We start from the raw sequence: 26,086 nt of genomic DNA on the forward strand, positions 1-26,086 counted from the left end.
TTTGTGCCAAGACAGAGCAGAACATTAATCAAAGTTGTGCTGAAGAGCCAGGGCCTTTTTTTTTTTTGCTGCTGCCGATCTGTTTAGCACAACAGTCCTTTACAACCGGGTCCCCACTCTTCAGCATAATAGCATCGAAAGGAGGTGATAAATAATGGATTGAAGATCACTTAAACCTCGTTGAGCGGGTTCCTGCATTCAAGAGATTGTGTGTTGCTGCTCAAATTAAAAAGCCTGGCTCTTTTGGCGGCAGTCAGAAAGCAAAACAGGACCTCTCCGATAGGGCCATAAAAGGGGGTAATGTGGTGCAAAACATGCCATCAAAACAACAGTTTAGACACTTTGACTAAATGGCGAAAAACTGGAAATGGAAAATAACTGGGTGAAAAACATAATTGTAATCTGAAAGTTTGGGGCTGCTTTGCGTTTGTTTTGATGGGAGGCTAATGACTTAATGTGTTTGCATTAATGGAGCCTCTGGGCTGAGGCACGTCATCTTAGAAAATTAGATTTTCCATAAAATTTAGTTCCTATTTCAATATATTGCTATGAATAAATAAAAGTCTTCTGATTTTGTTTTTTTGTCATAAAATTTAAGATCATCACATTAATTTTGATATCAGAAAATGTAAACAAAACAAAATAGTTTTGTATCTACCAATACACGTCAGTTTGTGATGATGCTTGAATTAAAGCAAATTTAACCAAAATTCCTCTACAATGATTTGGCTTTGATTGACGGTAGCAGTTGCTAACCCAAAGTGGCATAAGCAGATTTTACATTTAGTGGTGATTACTTTTTCACATATGATGTTTATCCCCCTTTATAAATATAAAAAATTGAAAACTGCATTTTGTGCTTATTGAGGTTATATTTGACTGATGAAAACAGTTTGATGACCTGAAAGAAAGCAAAAACAAACAAATCTGATTTTAAAACCCAATAAATACACATTTTTCATACCTTTATTACTCTTCAATAATTTTGTTTAAATCCAGTCAATTGTTTATACTTCATGCATGGGTGGAAATCCTGGGTTGGTCGCGGGGATCCCAATCCTCCCCCCAATCTTGGACATGGAAAAACCAGAAAAGGTTTAAGAATAATGCAACTTAGCCAGTTTTAATTTAAATAACACATGAAATGTATTGAAAGCAATAAATCCATATTTAAGATGAATTTTGTCAAGTGGAATTATTTATGAGAGCTTGTTTTTATTTAGAGCCTCAAGTTTTTGTAAAGGTGTAGCAGAGATTAGATCAGTGACACTGAACCAAACTTATATCTTAGCAAAATTTGAATTTTAGTTTGACTTCTTTGGGGCTCAGCAGCCCCAAAGAAAAAAACACACATTTGATGTGCATCACCACTTACTAGTTATTTTTGGTCCTGCAACTTGAACATATCAAAAACATTTTAATCCATATTTTAAATTATATTTCACTGTAACTTTGCCAACCCTCTCCACCCCCTTCATTATTGTCTCCCCCAGTAATGAGGTTGGATTTCCGTATATTTTTTGTATGTAGCTGAATTTTGAAACCTCATATTAATATTTATTTGCCCAATATTGTGGTAATCTTATCTATCCATATAGATAAGTAGATTACCGTATATATGAAGGGAAATAATGTGATCACCTCTAATAACTTTGTCATTGTGTGCTGCAGCTGCCTAACTTACTGCTGCCGCTCAGTGGTGAAACAACAAAACAGCACAGATTTAACTAATTGTTCCTAAGAACCAATTCTGTAAAGTCTTGCTGTGACAAAGTTAGGTGTTTTAATGAAGAAAAAAAAAGAAGAAGAAAATGATAAGCATCCTAATAATTGCCAGCGTTGCGAGTCCAACCGGAGATAAATAGCAAAGAGATCTGGAGTGAGATTAGATCACACTCCATATCTTAATGGGATCCTCTCACACGCTATTCCCATTAATGACCAATCGCCCAATTATGTAAATCAGAGTGGTCACTACCAGCCGGAACCTGAAGTCACGTGCATAAACACCAACGGTGTCAACAATGCAAAGAGCGCTAATTGGCTGCTACTTTTCATATAATTGCAGCAGCCTGGGTCGTGTCCACGCCTGACCCCGCCTTTGAGTGATGTTTTTTCTCTCCCAGCTCACAAACAGTTAATGGACCAATTAAGACGGTGAACGACAGCACCACTTCCTGCAGAGGGAGGGTGGGGGGACTCGTGCAGTTTGACTAAAACGCTCAAACTGCACGAGACACATGACCCAAAGAGAGCAGCGGGGTTGACATGGAAACTGGGCACAGAAACATTCTGGTTCAAATTTAAACTATTAACAACTAAATTGTCTGCGACAGACGGTGACCTGTCCAGGGTCCAGGGTGACCCCGCCTCTTGCCCAGAACGTTAGCTGGAGATAGGCACCAGCGACCCTCCTAGGGATACGGGTGTAAAGAAAATGGATGGATGGATGGACAACTAAATTGTCAGTAACAACTTACTGCTGATGCTGTTGCAGATTATATGAAAGCTATATGGAAAACATATAGCTTTTATTTTCAGATTTTATTGTGAAAAGTGCCTCCTTTTATTTATTTTTATTTTTTAATAGATAATAGATTTTCTCATGTGCTGTCAGCAAATTCTCCCACCAGAATAGAACATTTCTGCTGCTCCTCCAGAGCTGACCTTGGGTATTCTGAAGCTCTCCTAGCCCAGTTGTACCATTATGTTTACATTTTCAGATAATGAATGAAGATGTTGAAGCCCACCAGGGGGCTCTTTAGCAGGAAGTGAATCATTCGAAGTCAAAATTGTAAATCAAAGAAGAATGCGCTAATTTTCATTTAGAACAAGCACATGCTAGCAGGAGGCTCGACAGAGGAATGTTTTCAAACTCATATGATGCAGTTTTTAAGTTGAGGGCTGTCGATCTGGCAGAACAGGAGGGAAATAGAGCCGCTGCACGTCAGCTCAGTGTGAACGAAACCATGGTTCGGCTTTGGTGACGGAGGGCTGCGTCCTTAATATATCCAGCAGATTTATTAGGATGCAGCCCTCTGCCGGGTCCTTATGGAAAACCGAGACCAGCAGAGATACCAGAGCCTTACATATACGTTTTCTTTTTTTTTTTTTTTTTTTTTTTGTAATTTGAAGGTGCGGCTTATAGTATGATGCACTCTTTAGTCCGGAAAATACGGTAATTGGTCTTAAAAGATTTTTTGGAAATTAATGAATTATCTGCAAATAATGCCATCTTCGAGTAGTGACTAGCAGCGTAATCATGTAATTTTCTTACCACTAGATGGCAGTAGGTACAGAGCATTTTACATTAAAACAAGAGAATTAGTGATGCATGAATGTAACAGGTAGCGGTGAGAGCATCGTATCTAGTAAGACTGTGACGACAGTGATGGAAAAGACAGTGAAGCTCAGCAGTAGTTGGAAAGAACATGGGTCCATTTCCCACAACATGTCTGTGTGAAGTGAGCTTCTCAATCCTGGCTACTATAAAAACTAAAACCAGAGAGAGACTGAGAGCTGTTGAGGAAGAGCTTTGTCTGTCTTCTATTTCTGCCAGGAAATCAGCTGTTTTAATCCAAACATGCACAGGTTTCACACTAGATGGGTAAAATATACAGATATTGACATTTTGTACATGCAAATCTTCATAATGTAACAGTGAAATCTTTCCCAAATATTATTGTTTCTTTCAGAATAAGAATTATTTTCTGTATTCTGGCTATAAGAATGCTTGTGGATTAGTTTGTAAAACACTTTGAAATTTTCTACAACTTCTTTAAATTTAACACCACAGTGTTGTGGGACTGTTCAGGTGTATTTTTGAAGTGGACATGTTACGTGCAATTTGAAATAAGAAATCTAAAATATGATAAAAATACATTTTTGTGTTTATTTGATTTTTATTCAAGACACTTTGATAAGAATGACTATATATGTGATATAGGCGGCCTTTGTTTACATTTTTGGTTGGTGGTGTGCCTCGTGATTTTTTCAACTAAAACAATGTACCTTGGCTCAAAAAAGGTTGAAAAACACTGTCCTAGAGGAGTACTCCCCTCGACTCCTCAACTTCTTCAGCAGTTAATGCAATTAGCTGCTAGGTAGTCTGAAGAAGCTAGCCAGCAGATGGAACTGCGCGTCTGATGACCTAATTCTCAGTGCAACATTGGTAAAAACGTTAAGAGGTTAATAGCAGAGAGATGTTATGAGTTCCTGAAGGTGGAGTTCCAGGAAGAGCAGGAGTTGTTAAAGTGACAGAGCCCCAAATTAAAAGGAAATTAGAAACTATGTTTAATATAATATAACTAAATAATAATATATTCACTTGATTGGGCTTTAAAAGAGCCATGCAAGCCTGAAAACAGATGATATTGAAAACACATGTATTTACTTGGACACTACTTAAAGGGGCCCCTTTAAGTAGTCTCTAAATAAATATAAACATGCCACACTTTCCAGATTTTTAATTAGCTTAATTAGTTTAATTAGTTTTTTTACACCAGTCTCACATATGTCAATCAAATCAAGGATTTCATTATAGTGTAACGAAATGTGCTAACAGTTTTCATCTGTTAAAAGTTCAGTTGTACCATTTAAGACAGCAAACAGAAAAGCAGCTTCTTGTAAAACTCCAAAAGTCAAGTTTAATTCTAAAAGAGTGAGGAAAAAGTTTCATGTACTGCCTCTACCACAGACTTTGCCCACCCTCTATGACTAAGTTATGCCCTGTCATGTAGTCAGAGACGTCAGATGCCAAGTAGACCACTGCGGCTTGCAGATCTGTCACTTGAGCCAGTCTTCCAGCAGGAATATCTGACAGCCAGCGCTGCACCAGAGGCCTTAGATCCTCCGAGTGGATGAGAGGGGTGTCAACAATCCCCCTGAAAAACAGAGAAAGCCAAAGAAAGAAAAAGAGAGAGAGAGAGAAATGGAGAGAGAGAGAGAGAGGAAGGAAAGAAAAAAAGAAACCTACAATGAAATCAGAAGGCATCACAGCACAAAGCCAGGAGTGACAGTGTTGTTTCGGAGGCATCACTTTGGTGATATAAATAAAACCAATTATCCCACAAAGAAAGTGTGGTGACATGGCACCATTGATATTTACCGCAGGTGGGGAGCCCACAGGTAAGATGAGACGTCTGGAGTCATTTGCTCACATCCATTTTTACTTATGCTTAGGCTTACATTTCTCAGTTTGAAACTGAAACTAGGTACGCCTTAACCAGAAAATGTTTGTTAGCTTCCATCTGAAAAAACACGTCAACCGGCACAATTAGCGTGACAATGACTGAATCATTATTTCAACCCTTGGATATAGAATTCAAACATTTGGTTAAATTAGCATGTGTGACACCCCTGGTTAACGTATTCCACCTCAATTATATTTCTCTTCAACCGCCCAGTTATCTGGAACCTCTCCTGGCAATCAGAGGTGCTGTTTTCCCTCAGCCAATTTTATAGATAATGCAGCTTATCACCGCTGCGGCTAAAAAAGTTGGCAATAGAATCGGGCTCCAGTCTGCCTCACGAACGCTAATTGCCCGTCACACCCCTTCCTTTTTTATGCATATTTACCAACCATCACTTCAAAGAAATCAGCGGACCATTGAGACACGCTATTCGCAAAAGGGTGGAGAGCGTGGGGAGAATTGGATTAGACAGACCGAATTGCTTCTCTGCGAGTTAAAATTTGCAAACAAGCCAATGATAAATAAAGCCAAGTGTTCTGGGCCTGGTTTGCCCAGAGCGGCCGGACGGATTTGGGCTGAGGATGCTCCGGTTAGCGTCAAACCCTGCTTTCTCTCTCATATTTTAACACACAGATGAAGAAGTCAGAAAACTGTGTTCTGCAGTTGTTTTTTCTTATTCAAACAAGGCTTCATTGTTGCAGCTGCTTTGAGCGGAAAAATTAGAGCAAGCTCTCAGTCAACTCATCCCTCAAGACCTCGTCTAATTAAGCGGCGAAGTGTTGTTCGCGGGCATAAATTAGCGCATCGCTCTCAAAGCAGAGCTCATCCTCAGATAGCAAATACGCTAATCACAGCTTTTGTTTAACCACCCAATTCTTCACGACAATCAAACAAGCTGAATGAGTATGTGAGGTGAAGAGCAGCAAACACTCACGGTGAGATGCAGTTGACGCGCACTCCTCTGTCAATCCATTCAGTTCCCAAAGTCTGGGTCAGTTTGACGACTCCAGCTTTGGATGTGTTATAGGAAATCTGCTTCTGAGGATGTGGCACTGCAGAGGAAAGAAATGTTTATAAAATTAAGTGTGTTTACAAGGAAAGACTTGGGGAAAAAAAATGTTGATTGAGTTAATTTATAGCTATTTCTAGCCATCAAGCCCAATGAATTTCTAACCAGAGGTTATAATAAAACTTGAATGACTTGATGAATAAAATAGGTTGTTTGTTTTGGTCACTTAGCATTTTCTAGAATCAGAAATCTGTTTATATCACATTAAAATCTCAAAATAACTTCCACAGATGATACTTCATCAGGTATCTTCTTGCAGGTTGCACACAGCATCCCCTGACAAAGTCATACCTTTTGTTGGATGTTTATGTCTGCTTACAAGTTCAATTCTGGGTCATGAAATCATCAAAGCCCATATTTTCAGGGATAAAATGCTAGTGTCAATAGTAATTTACTGCAAAATAATTATTTTCTTCTAAGTCCACCTCCTGTCCACACACTCCTCTCCATCATTTTTCAAAAATATATGATGAATATGGACTCGCTATCAAAGGATATTAAAAACTATCAAGCAAAGGCCCTCTCTGCGTTATTTGTAGAGTGGCAAATAATGTTTCTGTTGTGTTCTGTGTTTTCTGTGTTTAGTCCTGTCCCTGTCCTGTCTTCCCTGTTGATTGCTTCCCAGGTGTGTCTCATTCCCTGATTACCCTCCCGGTGTATTTAAGTCCACCTGTTGTCTGTGTCTCTTGTCGGGTCCTCATCATATGTAGAACGTCAGTTGTCTTCATCTGTCTTACCTGTCTGCTTAAGTTCTGTGGAGTCATCATTAAATTCTTCATATTATGTCTGTCTGGGCCTACGAGTGTTTTTCTCACCACCAACCATTCCACATCATGACAGTTTCCTGTGCTAAAAACCACAGTAAGAATAGAATGATTCTTCTGTGTTCATTTTTATACAACCGTCTTGACTAAGATAAATTAAGTGGTCACTTGCTGGAGGAAATGAGACATAAAATCAGAGGAAGAGACTTTTTAAACTAGCACAGGTTTAACCATGCTATTGTATCTTTTTCTGTTGGAAATGTTGATTTTAGGTCTTTTTGCACTGCAGGTCCTGGCCTGGACCCAGCCCAGCTCTCTTCGGCCTTGCACTCCAACACTGGTTGTTTTGCACTGAGCGGAGTATGACTATGAAGGTGGACATCAAGTCATGTTGGTCAAATTCCTGCTAAACCTGTCGAGAAGATCTCTCCAAGAACATAGAATATTTTCACTCTTGGTTGTCATGTCTAGCTCATTTTGCATGCTCTTGTCAGTGAGGAAGCTAAGGGAAAGATTCACCTCACCTTTGTGTTTAACTAAAGAAAAAATCTCCTCTGCATGTTCTCTCTGAGCTGGACTCATGTTTGGTTCTGCTGAACTACTGCTGCGGCTTGTGGGATTTCCCTCCCTGAAGCAAAGCAGATGCAGAAACAAGACCTCGTTCAGAGTGTTGCCGACTTCTGATTGGCTCAGTTGAAGTGGCGCTTTAATCCCAGTGTAGCACAGAGCGCAGATTTATCAACCTCATATTGATAAATCCTATTGACACACACACACACATATATTCAGTGTACCAAAGATGAATATCTCATAATTTAGGTGCAATTATAATAAATAATTGTATTATTTATATGCAGTTAATGGGACCACAGGCAGTGCATGTTTTGTTTCACATGTTTATCTGCTTGATGTGTGATGGCACAATGAGGATCCTCTGTTCAGCTTCTTTAATATTATTGTAACTGAAAAGAAAAGAAAATGCAAATGAATATGTCATTATTATCATTTAGAGACTTATGGATAATAATATGACAGGACATCGAGAAAGTCTAGTGCTCTTCTGACAGCTGACTCCAAACCAGCCCTGTCATCCTGATTGGAACCACAGCTCTTGATGTTCCAGGGTGGGACCAGGCCAATGCATAAATGCTCAATCCGGCTTGAAGCCAGGACCAAGCTTAGCCCCTTTTGCAGTACAAAAGAAAACTATCATTGCCACTTTCTGATGCAGCTTGGTTAGTTTGTTTGCAATCACTCAGACAAAGCACTGTTTTTTGTTTGTTGGTTTTTTTAAAGTGAAAAAATCTGGAGTTGTTTAACTGGGTCCTCCATTATTTTCTGTTCTTAAGTACACCATTGAAAAAGTCTTATTCAATTGCTAAGAGAACACTTTGTTCAGCATAATCTTTAGCTCTAATCCAACACAACAAATACCAAGACAACTTAATATATATTTTTTTTATAGAGAATGGGATCCTAATGTTACACTAATGTCTTAATGTTAGCACATTCCCCATTGATAGGTATGCTAATTGCCACAACTGTGTTAGACTGTGGTAAATTGAAATTTGGGAACCTGACAAAATAGAAGATTTGTTTGATACCAGCATTTATTCAAAGATGGTCTCAGTGCCAAAGGTGTGAGTGAAATAATTTTTCACTTAATAATTACCAATACCTGAGATTTGGCCAACTTGAGAGAAAACTAGATATTAGCTTCTTCTTCTTGTTTCTACTACACATATGAATATATACATTATAAAATATAAATGCCTCATGTCAAATATTGTTGCCATATGGAGTTAACAACTGTAAGTGAGTATTTGCTGACATTTTGTTGTACAAAAGTAATATTTCCCTTGTGTATAATTTTTTATCCAACTTGCTGTCAAGTGAGCATTACTCAGTACATTTTTTTTTTTTCACTCGATGCCTGGGTGAGGCATGTCCAGTGGGTGATCAGACAAAATGAGCAGCAACTGGACAATCCTTGGACTGGAGACAATACAAGCCCGCCCCAAAATGTCAAATTCTGTCACAAGTCATAATGCCTCAAATGTTGCAAGTTATGCGGGAGCATGTCATTGGCATATTGGATGTAGGGATGTCCACCAGAGCCGTACCTGCATGGCTCAATGTCCATTATCGGACCATCGGCCATTTAAGAGTTTGTTTCCAATACTGCAAATCGACCTCATCCTCCTTGGCCATGTGTGACCATCCCAGGTCAAGATGGCCACATCTGGCTTGTCCATCTGTGGGATCAGCTAAGACCAGCAACACACACAGTTGATGAGACTATTGGTCTGCACAACAGACGCATCACAGGGTAGGAGTTAGATTGTCTGTAGCCGCCTACAAGAAGCCAACTTGGTCACAATCAAATTCCTCAACCTGACCCCTATCATGTTCAAATGACTGTTGATCCATTACAATGTTATCAACAACACAATGTTATCAATTATATGAAGATCAGTAGTTACTGAAAATATATTTTGAGTTTTTCTACATATTGCAGAACCCAAATGTTCATAAAACTCATATGTGAGATGGGGCGTTTATGTTTTTGTTCAGTGTATAGTAAAACATTTTTGGTGTGTGAACTATTACAATAGTGAGTTAAAGATGTTCTTAGTGGGGGTCCCATGTATTTGTAGATTTTAGCTATCCCCAGGCAGGTGCAGTACCGGCTAACTTTCAATTACTAACAATGTGAACTGTAACTCGTAACAGCTTTCAACTAGCGCTAAACTAGCTTCACAGTTTTTAATGAGTCTGGACTGAGTTTAATCATTTCCATGTTAATTTTGAAAATACCCAGGTTCTTCATGACACTTTCAGATTTAGAATGATTAGATGAAAACACAAAAACAGTTGATTTTCAAATCTTTTGTAGACTTAAAATATTTTCCTAAAGAGAGTCAACAGCATTTTGCTGTATATTACAGCATGCTGGTGCTTCTGGGCACTACATGAAAAGTTCTTTCATTTGCTCCTGGTAACTCTGCGGATGAAGTCATGTAAAATTAATTGCTCATAATGCCCAGTTATGCTATGTCCTCAGCAACAAAAGTGGGGAGCCATTTGTTTGCCCTGACCATCACAGATGCTGCACACTGCATGGGACGCTGGGACAGGGGCTCATTTTCTGCTGGTTGATTAATCATCACAAGGAAGGCTCCAAGTTACATACAACTTTAGTAGTTAACCTCATCACCCACTGATCTGACTGCCAAATGGTTTCAGTGTGAGACCGGGATGATAAATACCGGCCAGCTGTGGAGAGGTAAAAAAGAAACCTGTCTTGGGAAATAAATGGCTGGGAGCATTCAGCTTATATTATTCAGTTCAAAAATGTGCATGCTAGAAGTAAAACATTTTGAAGCGATGAAGAAATAAACGAAAGGATGATGAAAAAAATTAGGTGGATTGCGTATGGAATGTCAAAGGGAATACTAGCAGCGGGTTTTGGTTGTGCCGGATGAGGCCGGGCTAGGACCTGAGAGGAGCAGGCGAGAAGGAGCAGAGCCCACAGCTTACACGCATATTGAAGGTGAAATCCAACTTATCAGGACAGGAAAGAGAGCTTGCAATGCCTAACAGCACTAATCCTAGCTCAAGACCCGATGATACGGCTCCCAAATATCATTCAGAAAATGCCTTCATCCTTTAAATAAACGTGCATTGATGTTTTTTGCCGACTTAAAGAACAGTAATCCCCCGAAGAAGGGAAAAGGAGGCTGAAGGCAGCGCATTCTCCAAAGCCCTCTTTAACATTCACCCAGCTACTTACTGCTCCGTTTCTGGGTGAAAACACGCTTTTTATCGCGTACGCTTACATTTTGAATACTTCCGAGCAGATAAGACGTTCAAATGATGTACTCATCTCCTCAGAATGAAGCTGCTGTTGCAGAGCATATTACCATGGAGGCGATTTGGGCAGGTCAGAGTTAGCGAGCCACAAATCCATCATCAAGATCAACACACCGCCTGAGTTTTTTAGAAATTTAAAACAATGATTAATTTTTCTTTTTTTTTTTTTCTTTTTTGTTGCATGAATGTTTTGAGCTCAAACAAATTTTAATATTGAACACAAATAATGTAGGAATTACAAAATACATTATACAAAAAATGCTTTAATGTATTTGGGTGAAAGAAACAAACGAAATACACAGCAAATTTGGAAGTGTGAATTCAACTTTGAAAGGGTCTATATTGGTCCACTCTTGATTGTGTTAAAATGACACTTGAAAGTGTTATTTGTGAAAGAGTTGAATCAACACTCTGTCATGATTTGTGAGGTTGAGTGGTGAGGATGCAGATAGGACCCAGGATGAGGATGATGATGATGATGATGACTAAATGAATAAACCACAGAACGGAACAACAGGCAGCAAGACGTAACACGACGAGGATCCGACAACAGACAAAGACAACAAGTGGGACTAAATACACTGGGAGGGTAATCAAAGAAACAAGACACAGCTGGGAACAATCAGGACGGCACAGAGACTCGGAGGGGAAAACAGGACACAGAACCCTAACACACAGAAAACACAGAACCTAACAGTACCCCCCCGCCCCTCAAGGGCGGCTACCAGGCGCCCAAACAACAACAAAAAAAGTCCAAAAACAACAAGGGTGGGTGGAGGGGTGCTGGACGGAGGGTAACAGTCCAAAAACAAAAAACTACCCAACAAAGGTGGGCGACAACACAGGAGACAGAAAGTTCATGGAGGTCCGGCGGGGGACACCGGTGCAGGAGGTGGAGTCGTGGAGGCTCTGGAAGGCCGGCAGGAGTCTCGGGAGGAGTACTGGGAGTCTGAAAAGCAGCAGACTCTGGGGGCTGCTCACCAGCAGCGGGCACCAGGACCTGGGGCAGTAGGGACAGACACTGCCTCGGTGCTGGGACCAGAGACAGCTGGGAATTAAGCATGCATTAAGAGTCTTTAGTAACGCTGCAGTCTTCGCAGTCAAATCTAAGTCAAGACGTTGACGAGACTATTCCAAAACCTACATTTAGTTTGTTTTTCAGAAGAGGACTTGCTTTTGTGCTTTGTATCAGTCACTCATTCATTTGATCACAGTAAATCTTTAAAGCCCCGACGAAGCATGTCAGGTCTACACCACCACTCTTCCAGCACCATGTTTGACTGGCAGTATGATGAAAAGTTCTACCTTTTCTCACAACTCTTAGGTATCACCAAGATGCTTTCTGGTAAATGTGAGATGGACCTTTATGTTTGTGTTGGTCAACAGTAGTTTGGATGTCATCAGTGGTTGATATTTTTGCCCATTTCCTCTATCTTATTGCTCAATCATGAACTCTGACCTTTTATGGAGCAAATGAGACCTTTCATTCTTTTGTAACCTCCTGGACTCATCAAACAATGCTGTCCTGCATTGTTTGATGCAGGACAGCATTGTTGTCCTGCAAACAATGCAGTGAGAATATCTCTCACCCATGAGAGATATTCTCACCCATGAGAATATCAATCACTGTTCTAGGTTTTGTTTTTCATAAACAGTGTCTCTCTCTGTTTGTCCCAAAGCTTAAGAAAGAACCCTTTCCAGACTGATATCAAAGATTATATTTCTAATCTGTTTTTGTTTTTTAATTCTTTTAGATCAGGACTAGCCTGGTAAAAACTAGCCCCATGTCCTACACCTTGTTCTCAAAAGCCAAATGTTTGGCCGTGACGTATTTGACCGTGAAGTAGGCTGCAATATGAAGCTTACCAGGTCTGTGCTGTAAACAACCATCCCCCACTCAGTAAACTGAGAAAAGAGAAGTTAAAGCCAAACAAGATGGCTATTAATGAGAACTGCAATACATGGAACTGAACGAACTGAATGACTTCATTCACTTCCTCTGCTGCCATTGCTACAATTACTGCAATTCCAAAACAGCTCAAAAACTTAGTAAAACACTTTGAAATTCCACTGGAGAAATCCAGATCAATGGGAGAAATTCCAGACGGAGAACTGAAGGGAAATGAGAATCGAAAGGAGTTGTGTAATACATCAGGGCAGAACGTCTCACTTTCCAAGACACTTTCGCCTATTTCGTGTTGTCATTGTATCTTCACACTGGCCCAGTTTGGTTTGGTCTTTTTTTCCTTCTTATTGAATGAAATTATCTAAAAACATTTTCCCCTTTACTTTGCTTGATATTAAACCATTTTTTGAAGCATATAAAAAGCAGAAGTCTTTAAAGGGGCAAATAATTGTGCATCACATTAGATACTTCTACTCCAGTCATGTCTGAGGAAAGGAAGAATAAAGCTGTGATGGTCAGAAAGTGTGCAAGTGTGGTGATACCAGGGCACACACACACACACACACACACGCACACACACACACACACACACACCCTTTGATGAAGCAGATGGATAAAAAGCTGTCATTGTGCATTTTAATTGGACGTTTACAGGTGCATTTTCAGCTTCCACTTGGTTCATATGGCTCCCATCTGATTACACATTATGACAATATTATAACAGATGTCTGGAGCGATAAAGTGAATTCCTGAAGGGCTGGACGTAATGCGGGCAATTGATCATTTTCTTAAAGCAGTCTCTATTTACCAGCATGCTCATGTATTACAGTTTGCCTCCTGCAAATCGGGACAGTTAGAGGAAGTGAAGGAGGGGGAACCCATATGGCACACCATTTTACAGGGCCAATCCTTTAACCTTTAACTTTAACCGTCGATGAACTGCTGCACCAGGCGTGACTTTTGCTAGGCCCTCACCAAAACTCTCAAAGTATCTTACGCTGCTCAAACAAGGCCTGCAGGGCTCATGTTGGTGTTCTTTTTTTTTTTTGCCTCTGCACAGGAGCCCTCCCCTCCCAAGTTGGACTTCAGATTGTCTTCCTCATCCGCCGCGAGGCTCTGGAGAGAGGGGATGTTTGTTATGATGCAAAAGTGCCTTGGAGAGATGCAATCACGACACTTTGTGCTTTTTGCTGGAAGCGGCGGCAGATGCCTTTGGATCTCATTGGAGCAACTGAATTTAAGTGAAAGCTGCCTAATCTTGTTAGCGACAAGAACCTTGTAAATAATAACATTAAAAAAAAAAACGCAACAAATACCTCCTTTCTACTGAGTTTGAAGTGTACATCCTTTTCACACCAAATCAAGGGATTAAATGCTGACATTGAGCAGCTCCAGAGAGGAAGAGAGGAGAATGCAATCATTACTCACCTATTATACTGGCCATGGAGGCTGTGTTAATAATCTTTCCGTATCCTTGCTTTAACATCACTCGACCAGCCACCTAAGGTGAGGATTCAGAAGAAAGACACGTTATTACTACAGGCCGCACCTAGAGGCTGGAAAACGTGTAGTTTATTAAAGGAGATAGGAGCGTATCGGATGTGCCCAAGAGGAGCTGAAGATTTGGAAGTTGTGCGTTTAGATGTGCAGCTGTGGGTTTTACCTTTCAAAGCTAAAAGTTTATAAGTGAAGATAAAATATGTGTGCATGTTTATTAGACTTGGGCATTTATTGTGATAAATGTCTTATTGTGATAAGTTTGGATTTATTGCCATAACAATAAATTCCAGTTAACAAGGTTTAAAATTTCCCAAAACATGTTTTTGTCGAGATTATTTTTTATTTTCTCCACACTTTTTTTTTCAAAGGTACAGGTACGACAGGGAAGTAGGGCCGCTGTAGATAGAAGAAAAAAGGAGTACATTTCAGTACAAAATGAGGAAATATCTGAGGTTCAAGTTGAAACTGTAAGAAAAACATCAGAAATGTATATATTAAATTTTCTAGAAAATTTCCTAGAAAAATGTGGAAATTTTCTGAGCTCATAAAGTCGAAAATTTCAGGCTTTTGGACATTTCAACATTTTTTTTACAGTATTTTTGAGATTAATCTAAAGTTTTTTGATGGAAATGTATTCTTCCTTCTTTTTCTACACTGGACCTAATGCACCATTACATACAAGGTAATCAATAAATATCAATAAATTTAAAATTCTAATGCATGTTAATGATCCAAATCACTTTTTATATGGCTAGCATCCTAAAGATGCATATTACAAATTGGAATGTTTCTCAAGAGTAGTATTTGTGTTTGTGGGACTAGAACTGTCATGCTATACAGTTACCTAAAAACAAAAACTAAAGAAAAGAGGAGCACTGTCACTCTTATCCTTAGCACAATAGTACTACAAAATTTTTCATAAAACTAATCCCATTGTGCTCAATCATAATGCTGACAAATTCCATTTTCATCTTTGATTCTGATGTTGTGCAGTCCTAGGTGTGACAACGGGGAGTAAAAGAATATCTACTCCGCGTTGATGAGGGTCACCGGTGTATCACTCTATGCTTCAAACAGTCTAAAAAAATTCCAGTCAACGCTTTCTCTGAAAGTTTATATCTTATATGTTTTTAATGATTTTGAAGCCCTAATTTTTTACAACCTCGATGTAGCTTGATAGTTATCAAGCTACATAACTAGCCATGGGCCAGTTGGCCCATGGCTAGTGAAAAAAATATATACTTTAGTATATTTCAAATATACTTAGATTTGTGTTAGTACATTTAAGTGTACTACCTATAAATACATAAGTACTCTAAAAGCATGCTTGTACCAATGTTGACATTATAACTTTAAACATACTTTAATATAATTGTACCAAAATACACCTTTAAGAAATATATTAAATAAAAGTATACTTTAAGTGAACAAAATATGTATTTTCTCAAGTGTATATATAATACATTTTAAATATATTTAAAATATGTTTTAAAGATATTTCAAATATATCTTTGAGCATACATTTTAAAATATATGCTCAAAACTTTTTTGAATTAACTTAAAATTCACTTAACACTTACTTTAAATTAGGGCTGAAACGATTCCTCGAATGATTCGAGTACCTCGATTACTAAAATTCCTCGAGGAAAATTTACCTGCCTCGAAGCTTCGTTAGCGCACCGTGTTCCGGCCGGGACTTCATTTGCGTTGCGCGGAGCTCTCACTTCCGCCTCTGAGTTGTTGACAAAAGCTAAGTCTCAGCGGCATAAAGTCCAATCTTCAAGATTGGCCCGTGGGGATTTTATTGATTGATGATAATGCCCGACTTTTTATCGTTTTTGGGGAACCAATAAGCATCCTTAAAATGACTGGGGGAATGCCTGGAGTACGGCAGCATTTCTCCTCCGGGGCTGCTGGTTGAAAGCGAACGGCGGGAAGAGCGCTGAGGTGAGCGGATAGCCTGAACAGGGCGGGCGGCTGAGTAGCTGATGCTTACCGTGTAAATGTAGCTTTACCGACGAACCGCACAATAAATTTCATATCCCGGTCTGAAGAAACGGGTGGCGGAGCGCATCGTACATGGCTGGTAGATGAGTTTCTGAGTATGACCAGTGAAGGTGTCGTAAATATCCCGTATTGCTTCCCCCGTGTTTGTCCCCCGGTCTAACGGTTCGTCAGTCCGCTGGTCTATTTCCTCCCCTCCATCTTACGTTCGTTCATTCGCCCTCTCCTCCCACTCCAGGCGGCATTTCCCGTATTTTCAAACCCAAAGCGTGACAGGTTAGGTGGCATGGTGAGTTTAATTAATCTATTAAACTCACTGAAGATGAATACATAAACTAAAAGCTGGATTGTAGACATTTTTTGTAAGCATATTTGTGAGCCTGCCTCTTTGTTATTAAATTCAATATAATTTCAGATTTTTCTATAACTTTTCTTCTGGTTAACTTAGAAAGTGAGCTATTATTGTTACAGGTTAGTTTTCTAAACTACAAAAAAGCAACTGTTAGGGATGCTCAAATATGAAAAATTGGACTGATATTGATATCTGATAGTAACACCGGTATTATGCCAGATTTACCAATATTTCATTTTAGAATTTTTTTTTAAATCCGATTACTCGATTAATCTTAAGAATAATCGATAGATTACTCGATTACTAAAATATTCGTTTACAACAGCCCTACTTTAAATAATTAATTTCAGTATGTTTTAAATTACATCTCAGTGTATACTTTAGGCTAATAAAGTATGCCTTTTTAGGTGCTTTAGTAATCTCTTACTATTTTTGTTAAAATGGCAAATAAAAAATAACAGTCCTTATAATGGAACTTGATGTAATGTTGCTTAAAGTAACTAATGTGTTCATGCCTCAAAATATCAAACATTGACATTTTAGTGACAGAGGTGCTACAACAAAAACAATACCTGTCCTTAACAATAAATGTAGCAGGTATGTTCAGTTTTACATCTCTCCGAATATGATCTGTTGTTTTCAGTTTTTTAACTAAAACATGGAAATTTTCTTTATCCAGTCCATTTCAGATGTATGATGTAAGATCTATTAGTGAACGGCATTAGCTCCAGTTCATACTCCAGACCAAATGGTGGCAGTAATGCACACTCAATTTTTTTGAAAAGCGCCATAAAAAGTACAGCCATGAAGCCAGAGAAGATAACAGATGCTGTTCAAATTCGCCATTTTTGCTCGCATAATATTTAATTTAAAGTAGAGACGGCCTTGATAATAGTAGTTTTGTTAAATTCAATCTGGTGACGTCTTAGTCTGAGTTAGACAAAAACACAACAGGGCAACAACCGATGGAAATGAAATGTGTCACAAAAGGAGCCTGAAGGGACGAAGGGTGCTAACGTGTTGCTAGCTGGTGGTAAGTTTGCTTATTAATTATCTTTGTTTAATTATAAACAGTGCAGTACACATATAAGCAAACTTACATTGGTTTCAGAAAAAAATATTTTATCAAATTTATTGTGACTTTTATGATTATTACTATAACAATCATTCAGCTTCATGTTATAACTGCATGGAGGCTCTGTTTGTTGTAACTTAATGTACTTTTCTTCATAAACTTAACCTGGTTTTAATTAAGCTCCATATCACAGAGACTTTGATATTGTGAGGTTGTTGTTATAACTTGTTCATCAATGTTTTTATCTTCAACATGTTTTTGCAGTCTAAGCAAATGAAGATGAAAGAGGAAGCAGAGAAATCAGGTGTTAGGAAACCTAAAGGCTTTTCTGTCTCAGAAGAAGCTCTGGCTCCACCAGATCACCAATCAGCTCTGAGGATGAACCTTCACATCGTCCTCATGGTGGAAGGTTTATTTATTTATTTACTTTTACGGAGCAGCTGGCCACAGTTTTAACAGCAAAAACTGGTGTGTTACCAACAGTGCTTAATAAATATGATTTGATTTAAAAATAATTGGACAAAATTTATTCCCCTTGTTAATCTACCATTTATCTTTCATACATTTTATTCATGACTTTGTCATTGTATCATCGGATCTGCAGCCGTATGTCTTGGACACTCAGGTGAAGAGAGGTGCGGAGCGGTCCACTGACCACTTCCTTGGTGGTGAGTTGGCTTCGGTGGTGGGGGAGGACGCTGGTCAGACCTGGCAGGCCCAAATGTGTTGTGTCTGCTGCGAACGTCTGGCGGAGTCCCCTTTGAGACGGAGCTTTACTCCCATCTCCGGCAGAACTTCCAACACATTCCGGAGAGATGGGGGACATTGAGTCCGAGTGGACCATATTTTGTGCCTCCATTGCCAAGGCGGCTTATCAGAGCTGCGGCCACAAGATTGTCGGTGTCTGTCGCTGCGGCAACCCTCAAACCTGTTGGTGGACACCTTCGGTGAGGGATGCTGTCAAGCTGAAGAAGGAGTCCTATCGGGCCTTTTTGGCCTGTGGAACTCTAGAAGCAGCTGATGGGTACCGGCAGCTGAAGCGACATGCGGCTCGGCTGGTTGCTGAGGCAAAAACTCGGGCTTGGGAGGAGTTTGGAGAGGCCATGGAGAAAGACTTCCGCACGGCTTCGAGGCGATTCTGGTCCACCATCTGGCGTCTCTGGAGGGGGAAGCAGTGCAGTTTATAGTGGGGATGGTCTGCTGCTGACCTCGATTCGGGACGTTGTGGGCCAGTGGGCGGAATACTTCAAAGACCTCCTCAATCCCACCAACATGCACTCCATTGGGGAAGCTGAGCCTGGGGACTCTGGGTTGGGCTCTCCAATCTCAGGGGACGAGGTCGCCGAGGTGGTTAAAAAGATCCATGGTGGCAGGACCCTGGGGGTGGATAGGATCCGCCCAGAGTTCCTTAAGGCTCTGGATGCTGCAGGATTGTGTTGGCTGACGTGACTCTGCAATATCACATGGACATCGGGGGCAGTTCCCCTGGATTGGCAGACTGGGGTGGTGGTCCCCCTGTTCAAAAAGGGGGACCGGAGGGTGTGCTCCAAATACAGGGGGGTCACACTCTTAAGCCTCCCTGGTAAGGTCTATTCAGGGGTTCTGGAGAGGAGGGTCTGTTGGATAGTCGAACTTCGGATTCAGGAAGAGCAGTGTGGTTTTTGTCCTGGTCGTGGAACACTGGACCAGCTCTATACCCTCAGCAAAGTCCTGGAGGGTTCTGGGAGTTTGCCCAACCGGTCTACATGTATTTTGTGGACTTGGAAGAAGGCATTCGACTGTGTCCCTCGGGGGGCCCCGAGAGGGGTTCTCTGGGAGTATGGGGTGCTGGGCCCTTGGATATAGGCTCCTGTATGACTGGTGTCAGAGTCTGGTCTGCATTGCTGGCAGTAAGTCGGGCTCTTTTCCGGTGAGAGTTGGACTCTGCCAGGGCTGCCCTTTGTCACCGATTCTGTTCATTTCTTTCATGGACAGAATTTCTAGGCGCAGCCGAGGTGTTGAGGGGATCCGTTTTGGTGGCCTTAGGATCGCATCTCTGCTTTATGCGGATGATGTGGTCCTATTGACTTCCTCAAGTCGTGGTCAGCAGCTCTCGCTGGAGCGGTTCGCAGCAGAGTGTGAAGCGGCCGGGATGAGGATCAGTGCCTCCAAATCCGAGGCCATGGTCTTGAGCCAGAAAAGGGTAGAGTGCCTTCTCCGGGTCGGGGGGAGGTGTCCTACCCCAATTGTGCATCATTCTGCCATTACTATTATATTACTTGAAAATGGTCTAAAAACAAACAATATTATCGTTTATCTGAATAAATTCTGGTACAACTTATCATTCAGCAAATTTTATCATGACACGCTGCTGTTTGCTTTTGGTTCCAACACAATTTAATCTAAATATCACAACTTGTCTGTTATAGTTTTTTGACATCTAAGCCCAAATATTTCTGCCAATTTATGTCACTAATCTAATTTTTGAGTACCAAGTGATTAACTCAACAATTGCTAAAATGTTGCTCTCAAGATCAAATGATACAACCACGGAGGTTAACTCGGTTGGTCTCCCACACACCTGACAGCACATAAACATCCCTCTCAGATTCACGCTGAAGGTCTGATCCCACTCCTCTAAGCTGGTTTCTTCACTGGCCGAGTTCTTGTTAATGCCAGCGTTGTTGCAGGCGATGTGGATCGCTCCCCATTTCGACACAATGGTGTCAACCATCCTCTGCACGTCGACCGACTTGCTGATGTCAGCTGTGATAGGAATGGCGTTGATGCCTGGAAAAGGTTAAAAAAAAAAAAACTTTGATTTTGACTTAACCATTAAAACCTAAAACTATAGCTGCTAGTGGAATGAGTTAGTTTTCATTGTTTTAAATCTATGTGATAGTTCAGATTACAAAAAATACATATTACTCCACCACAGGCAGCAGGTAACAGCTATGCAAGTTAGCCTTTACCATGCTGCCATCTGGTGGCCAGAAGCTGAATAAGGTAACACAATTTATGAATAAAAATGAAATTTTAAAAGTGCAATTATCAAGAAAATGTGTTAAGATAAAAACTATACATTTTAAACTATTTTCTGCTAAAGGTACAAATCATAATCACATTCTTAAGTGGAGCCATCTAAACCAGTTCAGGCCTATTAAGACACTTCCATGTGCTGAATTTTCCTTTAGAAATGTCATTAAAAAATGTCAAGTTTCTTATACACAAAATGAGTTGTTAACTGTAAGGCACAGGATTTTATTTCAGTTATGACGTGGAACAAAAGCACAAAAAACAATTATTTTGACTTCCTTCACAAGGTAATGACGCAGGTGCAGGGAAAGTCTCATGAAAGTCTCATTCATATTTATGAATGAGACTTTCACGATTAAAATGCCTACTTTCAGCAGAATCCATAAGTATTAATTCCTTTTGAACATTATCAACATATCTTATTTTGGGGTTTTATGTGATAGACAGACACAAAATGAGAAGTATTCATTGTATTAATAATTATTCAGTTTACCTTTAATTGCAATTAGAGTTTTATGGCATGTCAGCATCAATTTTTATGTTATGCCACAGATTCTCAGTTTGAGACAAGACTAATCATTAACTGGTCCATTCTAACATGCAGATATATTTTGATACAAACTTTCGAGGCTTTTTGCGAGCAGGACCTCTAATGAATTCCTTCTTGTAACTCCCCTCTGACAAAGTAACAAGAAGAAATCTAAGACCTTCAGATGTGGAGCACATTACTAATGGTTGTGCTATCAACAGATCCTTTGATTAATGATCTTGTTTGTCTGCTTTAAGTTTAGCTGGGTGACTATGTCTTATTAGCTTACCAGCTCTGCTGTTTCAATTACAAGACAATGGACTGAACAGAAGTTCAAAGCTTGAAACACTGCTTCAAAACCCTGTTCTAAAATTCCTCAGGACTTTCTCACTGACCTGTCAGTGGTGTTCTTTGCTGTTTATGATCCTGCTTGTTTGCTAATTTTCTCAAACAAAATCTCTAAGACCTTCAGAGAACACATGGGATTGTGCACATACTATTAACACTACAGTTCAAATCTTTATTTTTAAAAACAATGTCTTTTTCTTCAACTTCACATTTACAGACTACTTTATGTTCATCTATCACATAGAACCAACTTAAAAACGTAAAAGCTTATGCTATATATTTTGACTACATGTGACAAAAGATGACTAAGCACAGGTACTGCAGGGGTACCTGTTGTTGCAGCATGGGTTGTTGCAACAACCTATACCACAACATTGTGGTATAATGTGGTATACCTCATTATACCACAATGAGGTATAAGACCAATTTGAGGTCTTATACCTCATTGTGGCCATCACATGTTCGAGTCCCGGCCTGATGACCTTTGCTGCATGTCTTCTCTCAATACCCACTTTCCTGTCTGACTACTCTCAAAAACAGTTGACTAGGTGTGACTTCAAGTGACAAAAGGTGACTAAATGCAACTAAACCTGACTAAATACGACTAAATGCGAGAAAGCGAAAGCAAATATAACTAAATTGACTAATTGATTAAACTTGACTAAATATAATAAATTGTGGTTAGTCAATAAATCAAGTTTGTTTGTATAGGACACTTCAACAATGCAGTTCAAAGTGCTTTACATCATAAAAACACAAAAACTAAAATCATAGAAGACACCTCACAGTCAACAATTGAGAAAACCAGTAAAAACTATATTTTGCCAAGTCCCATTATTACACATTAAAATTGTCATCAATGTTTAATTTATTATGGTTCAAAAGCAACTGTAAAAAGGTGGGATTTTAGTCTATATTTAAAGGCATTCAGTGTCGACTGTTTTTCCAGTTTTCTGGAAGTTTGTTTAAGATTTGTGGTGCATAGAAACTGAATGGAGTTTCTCCATGTTTGGTTCTGGTTCTGAGGACCAAACAGAACCAAACATTGGTTCTGGTCTGGCAGAGCAGACCAGAACCAATTTATACAACAACAGCAAGTCTTTAATGTAACCCAACTCTCCAGTCGTTTCTATATGTCATGGTCAACAACATAGGCATAGGAAGCGGGCGGGGTGGAGGAGGTGGGAGGGGGATTGTCACCCCAATATTAAAGACAGGCGCATTTGTCCCACCTAAAACTTTCATGGAAGTTGTGAAAAATGTTAGATTTTGAAAACTTTCAGTCATGTGCTTTTATTTTGAAGCGCAACAGGGTTGGCGTCTGCAACACAATGATCCTCTCACCCCTTTCTGAATGGCTCAAAGTGTTTGAGAGGCAGTAGACAGCAGCAGAAGTCAGAAAACTGGGAATGTTGCCATGAATATTGCTTGTTTATAACAACTTGTCAGTTTAGTTTCATACATAGGAACCAAATCATTTTGGTTAAGTCGTTTTAATTCTGGAATACGCCCAATATTTTACTGCTTAACTTTGTCTAAGTTAGCTACTCTAACCACAATGTTTTATTTCATCACAATGAGACTAAACAACAAAAAGGCTCATTTTGCTGCTGTTTGAAAGTCTAATATCAGTCTGAGCAATAACTACACAAAACCTGGTCATACTAGACTATTTATCAACACGTATAAGATTATATCACATATCCAGAAGAAAATCCGTGTCAAAATAGTGATCTCACTGAACGGTGAAGAGACTGAGGAAGTTCAAGTAAGTTCTACCATTAGTTTATTTAAATATGTACTAATGTATTACTTTTTAAATAAACTAAACAATCTTACTATGAAAAGAGCAGGTCAGGGAAGAAACAGGAGAGCCAGGAGCTTGAGGTGTGAGGATAAAAAACATTATAATAAAATCAGTAAGGAGAACAGGTGAAGACTGATGTCAGATTGATTTTTTTTTTGCTTTAATTTTTTTCATTATTTTCACACTACTTATAAGGATCATGATTGAAAAGGAGAGGGTTTGAGGAAAGGCTTTGAAACAAATGAGTGAAAACTTTAGCTACAGTAAATAGAGTTGAGATGTATAATAATGTGTACAGCTGCAAATTAGCTGTTAAAAATCTCATTCTGTATGATAAAAAACATACTTTTTATCTTTAGTTAGTTTACATTCTTGATCCTTGATTCTTGATTACTGTAGTGTCTGTTGTAAATACATGAATAGATATACATATGTATGACATATAGTGTAGTTAATTTATTGCCATAGTTACTTTGTAAAAGTAAGTGCGAAACAGTAATTTCATTATTCAATGAAAAATACATCTATCAGCTAGAAAATGCGCAGCTCTCTTTTCCCTTCATTGCTTACGTTTGTTTTGCTGGTGTTACACAATAGACGTAACTCAACCCCCAAAAGAGGAAAGAAACAATATATGGGTCGGGAGGGTTGCTGGTGCCGATCTTCAGCTAAAGTTTCAGGCGAGAGACAGAGTCACCCTGGACAGGTCACCAGTCTGTCACAGGGCAACATAGAGACAGACAGGACAAACAACCATGCACACACACACTCACACCTAGGGAGAATTTGGAGAAACCAATTAACTACACAGTCATGTTTTTGGACTGTGGGAGGACACCGGAGTACCTGGAGAGAACCCACCATGCACAGGGAGAACATGCAAAATCCATGCAGAAAGACCCCCGGGCTGGGAATCAAATCCAGGACCTTCTTGCTGCAAGGCAACAGTGCTACCAACTGCACCATTGTGCAGCCTCAATATATGTTTATGCTAAATAGAATAGAATAGAATAGAAATGAATTGAATTTATTGATCCCCAAGGGGAAATTGCTTGTTGAAAGCTACTCCATCTTAGGTTATATATATATATATATATATATATATATATATATATATATATATATATATATAAAATATACATTTTGAAATATCACTTAAGAGTGGTAGTATATTGTACTGTTATCACTACGTGTTAGATACTCTGTATGTTAACGTAGGTCAACAGCAAGCCAAACTCAATTTCATGAGCCAGGAAGCTGAGCGTCTTGCTCCTTTAATACGTTTTCTTGACACAACTTGAGCAGTAGTGTAGAAAGCTCAATGAAAAGTTGAGTGAAACTACAAGAAACAGAAAAACAAACATACATCAGCTCTGAATACAAAGAATAAACCTCTTGTGTCTGAACAGAATTAACCTGAGCTTCAGTTAAAAAGCAGTTATGTAGCAACTGTTGCTATGTAAATAAAAACTCAGAATATGGCTTTTATAGAACAAAAAACATTTAAAAAACAATCTCAAAATAAACCAACAAAACAGACAACACCAAAACAGAAGATTGACTCACAGCCATTGCTTTCGGAGGTGCAAGCAAAGATTGACAACAGAGGAGGTGCAGTTCACACATTAACAGGCAGGCTCTCTCTCTCTCAACAGGTATTCCAAAACTGCAACAGCCTCTGATACCCACAATGCACTGTTCTCTAAAAATTCTCCTCCAAACTAAAACACAGAGAAACCAATAGAACTCTTTTTAAAACTAATCAAAAACATCCAACCTGGGCAGAACACTCCCCGCCTGGCATTACTAATGCCACTACTTTTTATCAGTCACTTCAGCCTCTAAAAGCATAACAACATCTGAGATGGGACGCAAATAAGTCTTAGAGACGCCCTGAGATGATGTCCTCACTTCCACCTTTCTGACTTTTCCGTCACTGCTTGGAAAGGTGGTTGTGATGATGGCCATTGTCCATTCGTTCCTGTGTGCTTGATTTTGCTTCAACAACACAATGTCACCTGGCTGTAGGTTGCGGCGCAATCTATGCCACTTGCGTCTTGATTGGAGGGTGTTGAGATATTCATTCCTCCAGCGACTCCAAAATTCATTGGCAAGTGCCTGCACTTGCTTCCACTGGCTTTTGAGCATGTCTTTTCCACAAAAATCTCCTGGTGGAGAAGGAACGTGCTGCTTCTGGGTCAGTATCATTGCAGGACATAGTAGGAATGGTCAGGAAGGATCCATTGAGATAGGAACCAAGGGTCTTGCATTGACTATAGTTGACACTTCGGCCATTAGGGTACAAAGCACTTCGTGTGTCAGACGGGTGTGTTTGTTCAGCAGGAGCATAGAATCCAGTATTCAGCGAGTTACCCCAATCATCCTTTCCCAGACGCCACCCATGTGGGAGGCATGTGGAGGATTGAACTCCCATGTGCAACCATTAGCGTGAAGATAATTGACAATGTTGGGAGGGTTTTCACTCGATTGTGTCATACCAAGCTCCACACTTGCTGCAATGAAGTTGGTGCCTCTATCTGATCGCATTTGTTTTGCAGGACCCCGTATTGCAAAGAATCTGCGGATTGCATTTATGCAGCTGCAAGTGTCCATAGATTCAATGACTTCAATATGTACACCTCTTGTGGTCAT

The 26,086-nt window shown here is 39.7% G+C and overlaps 1 protein-coding gene across 3 annotated transcripts in view; it reads right to left on the bottom strand.

Moving 5' to 3' along the window:
* Positions 1 to 3,882: 3,882 nt before the first annotated feature.
* The window catches only part of LOC106912621 (uncharacterized), a 64,670-nt gene continuing 42,466 nt past the window's right edge, over positions 3,883 to 26,086 (bottom strand). For 2 of the 3 annotated variants that reach the window (XM_088005943.1, XM_088005944.1), the window contains exons 8-11: positions 20,296 to 20,504; positions 14,233 to 14,305; positions 6,127 to 6,244; positions 3,883 to 4,883 (exon numbers count right to left, since the gene is read on the bottom strand). In XM_088005943.1, the coding sequence (XP_087862069.1) occupies positions 4,688 to 4,883; positions 6,127 to 6,244; positions 14,233 to 14,305; positions 20,296 to 20,504 (596 nt within the window). In that variant the 3' untranslated portion in view covers positions 3,883 to 4,687. Of the gene's footprint in view, positions 4,884 to 6,126; positions 6,245 to 11,141; positions 13,921 to 14,232; positions 14,306 to 20,295; positions 20,505 to 26,086 lie in introns of those variants that run through there. The other variant, XM_088005945.1, reaches the window with a different exon arrangement.

The sequence above is a fragment of the Poecilia mexicana genome, unplaced genomic scaffold (assembly GCF_051168715.1).
Source record: "Poecilia mexicana isolate PSO_F unplaced genomic scaffold, ASM5116871v1 scaffold_5, whole genome shotgun sequence".
Taxonomy (NCBI): Eukaryota; Metazoa; Chordata; class Actinopteri; order Cyprinodontiformes; family Poeciliidae; genus Poecilia; species Poecilia mexicana.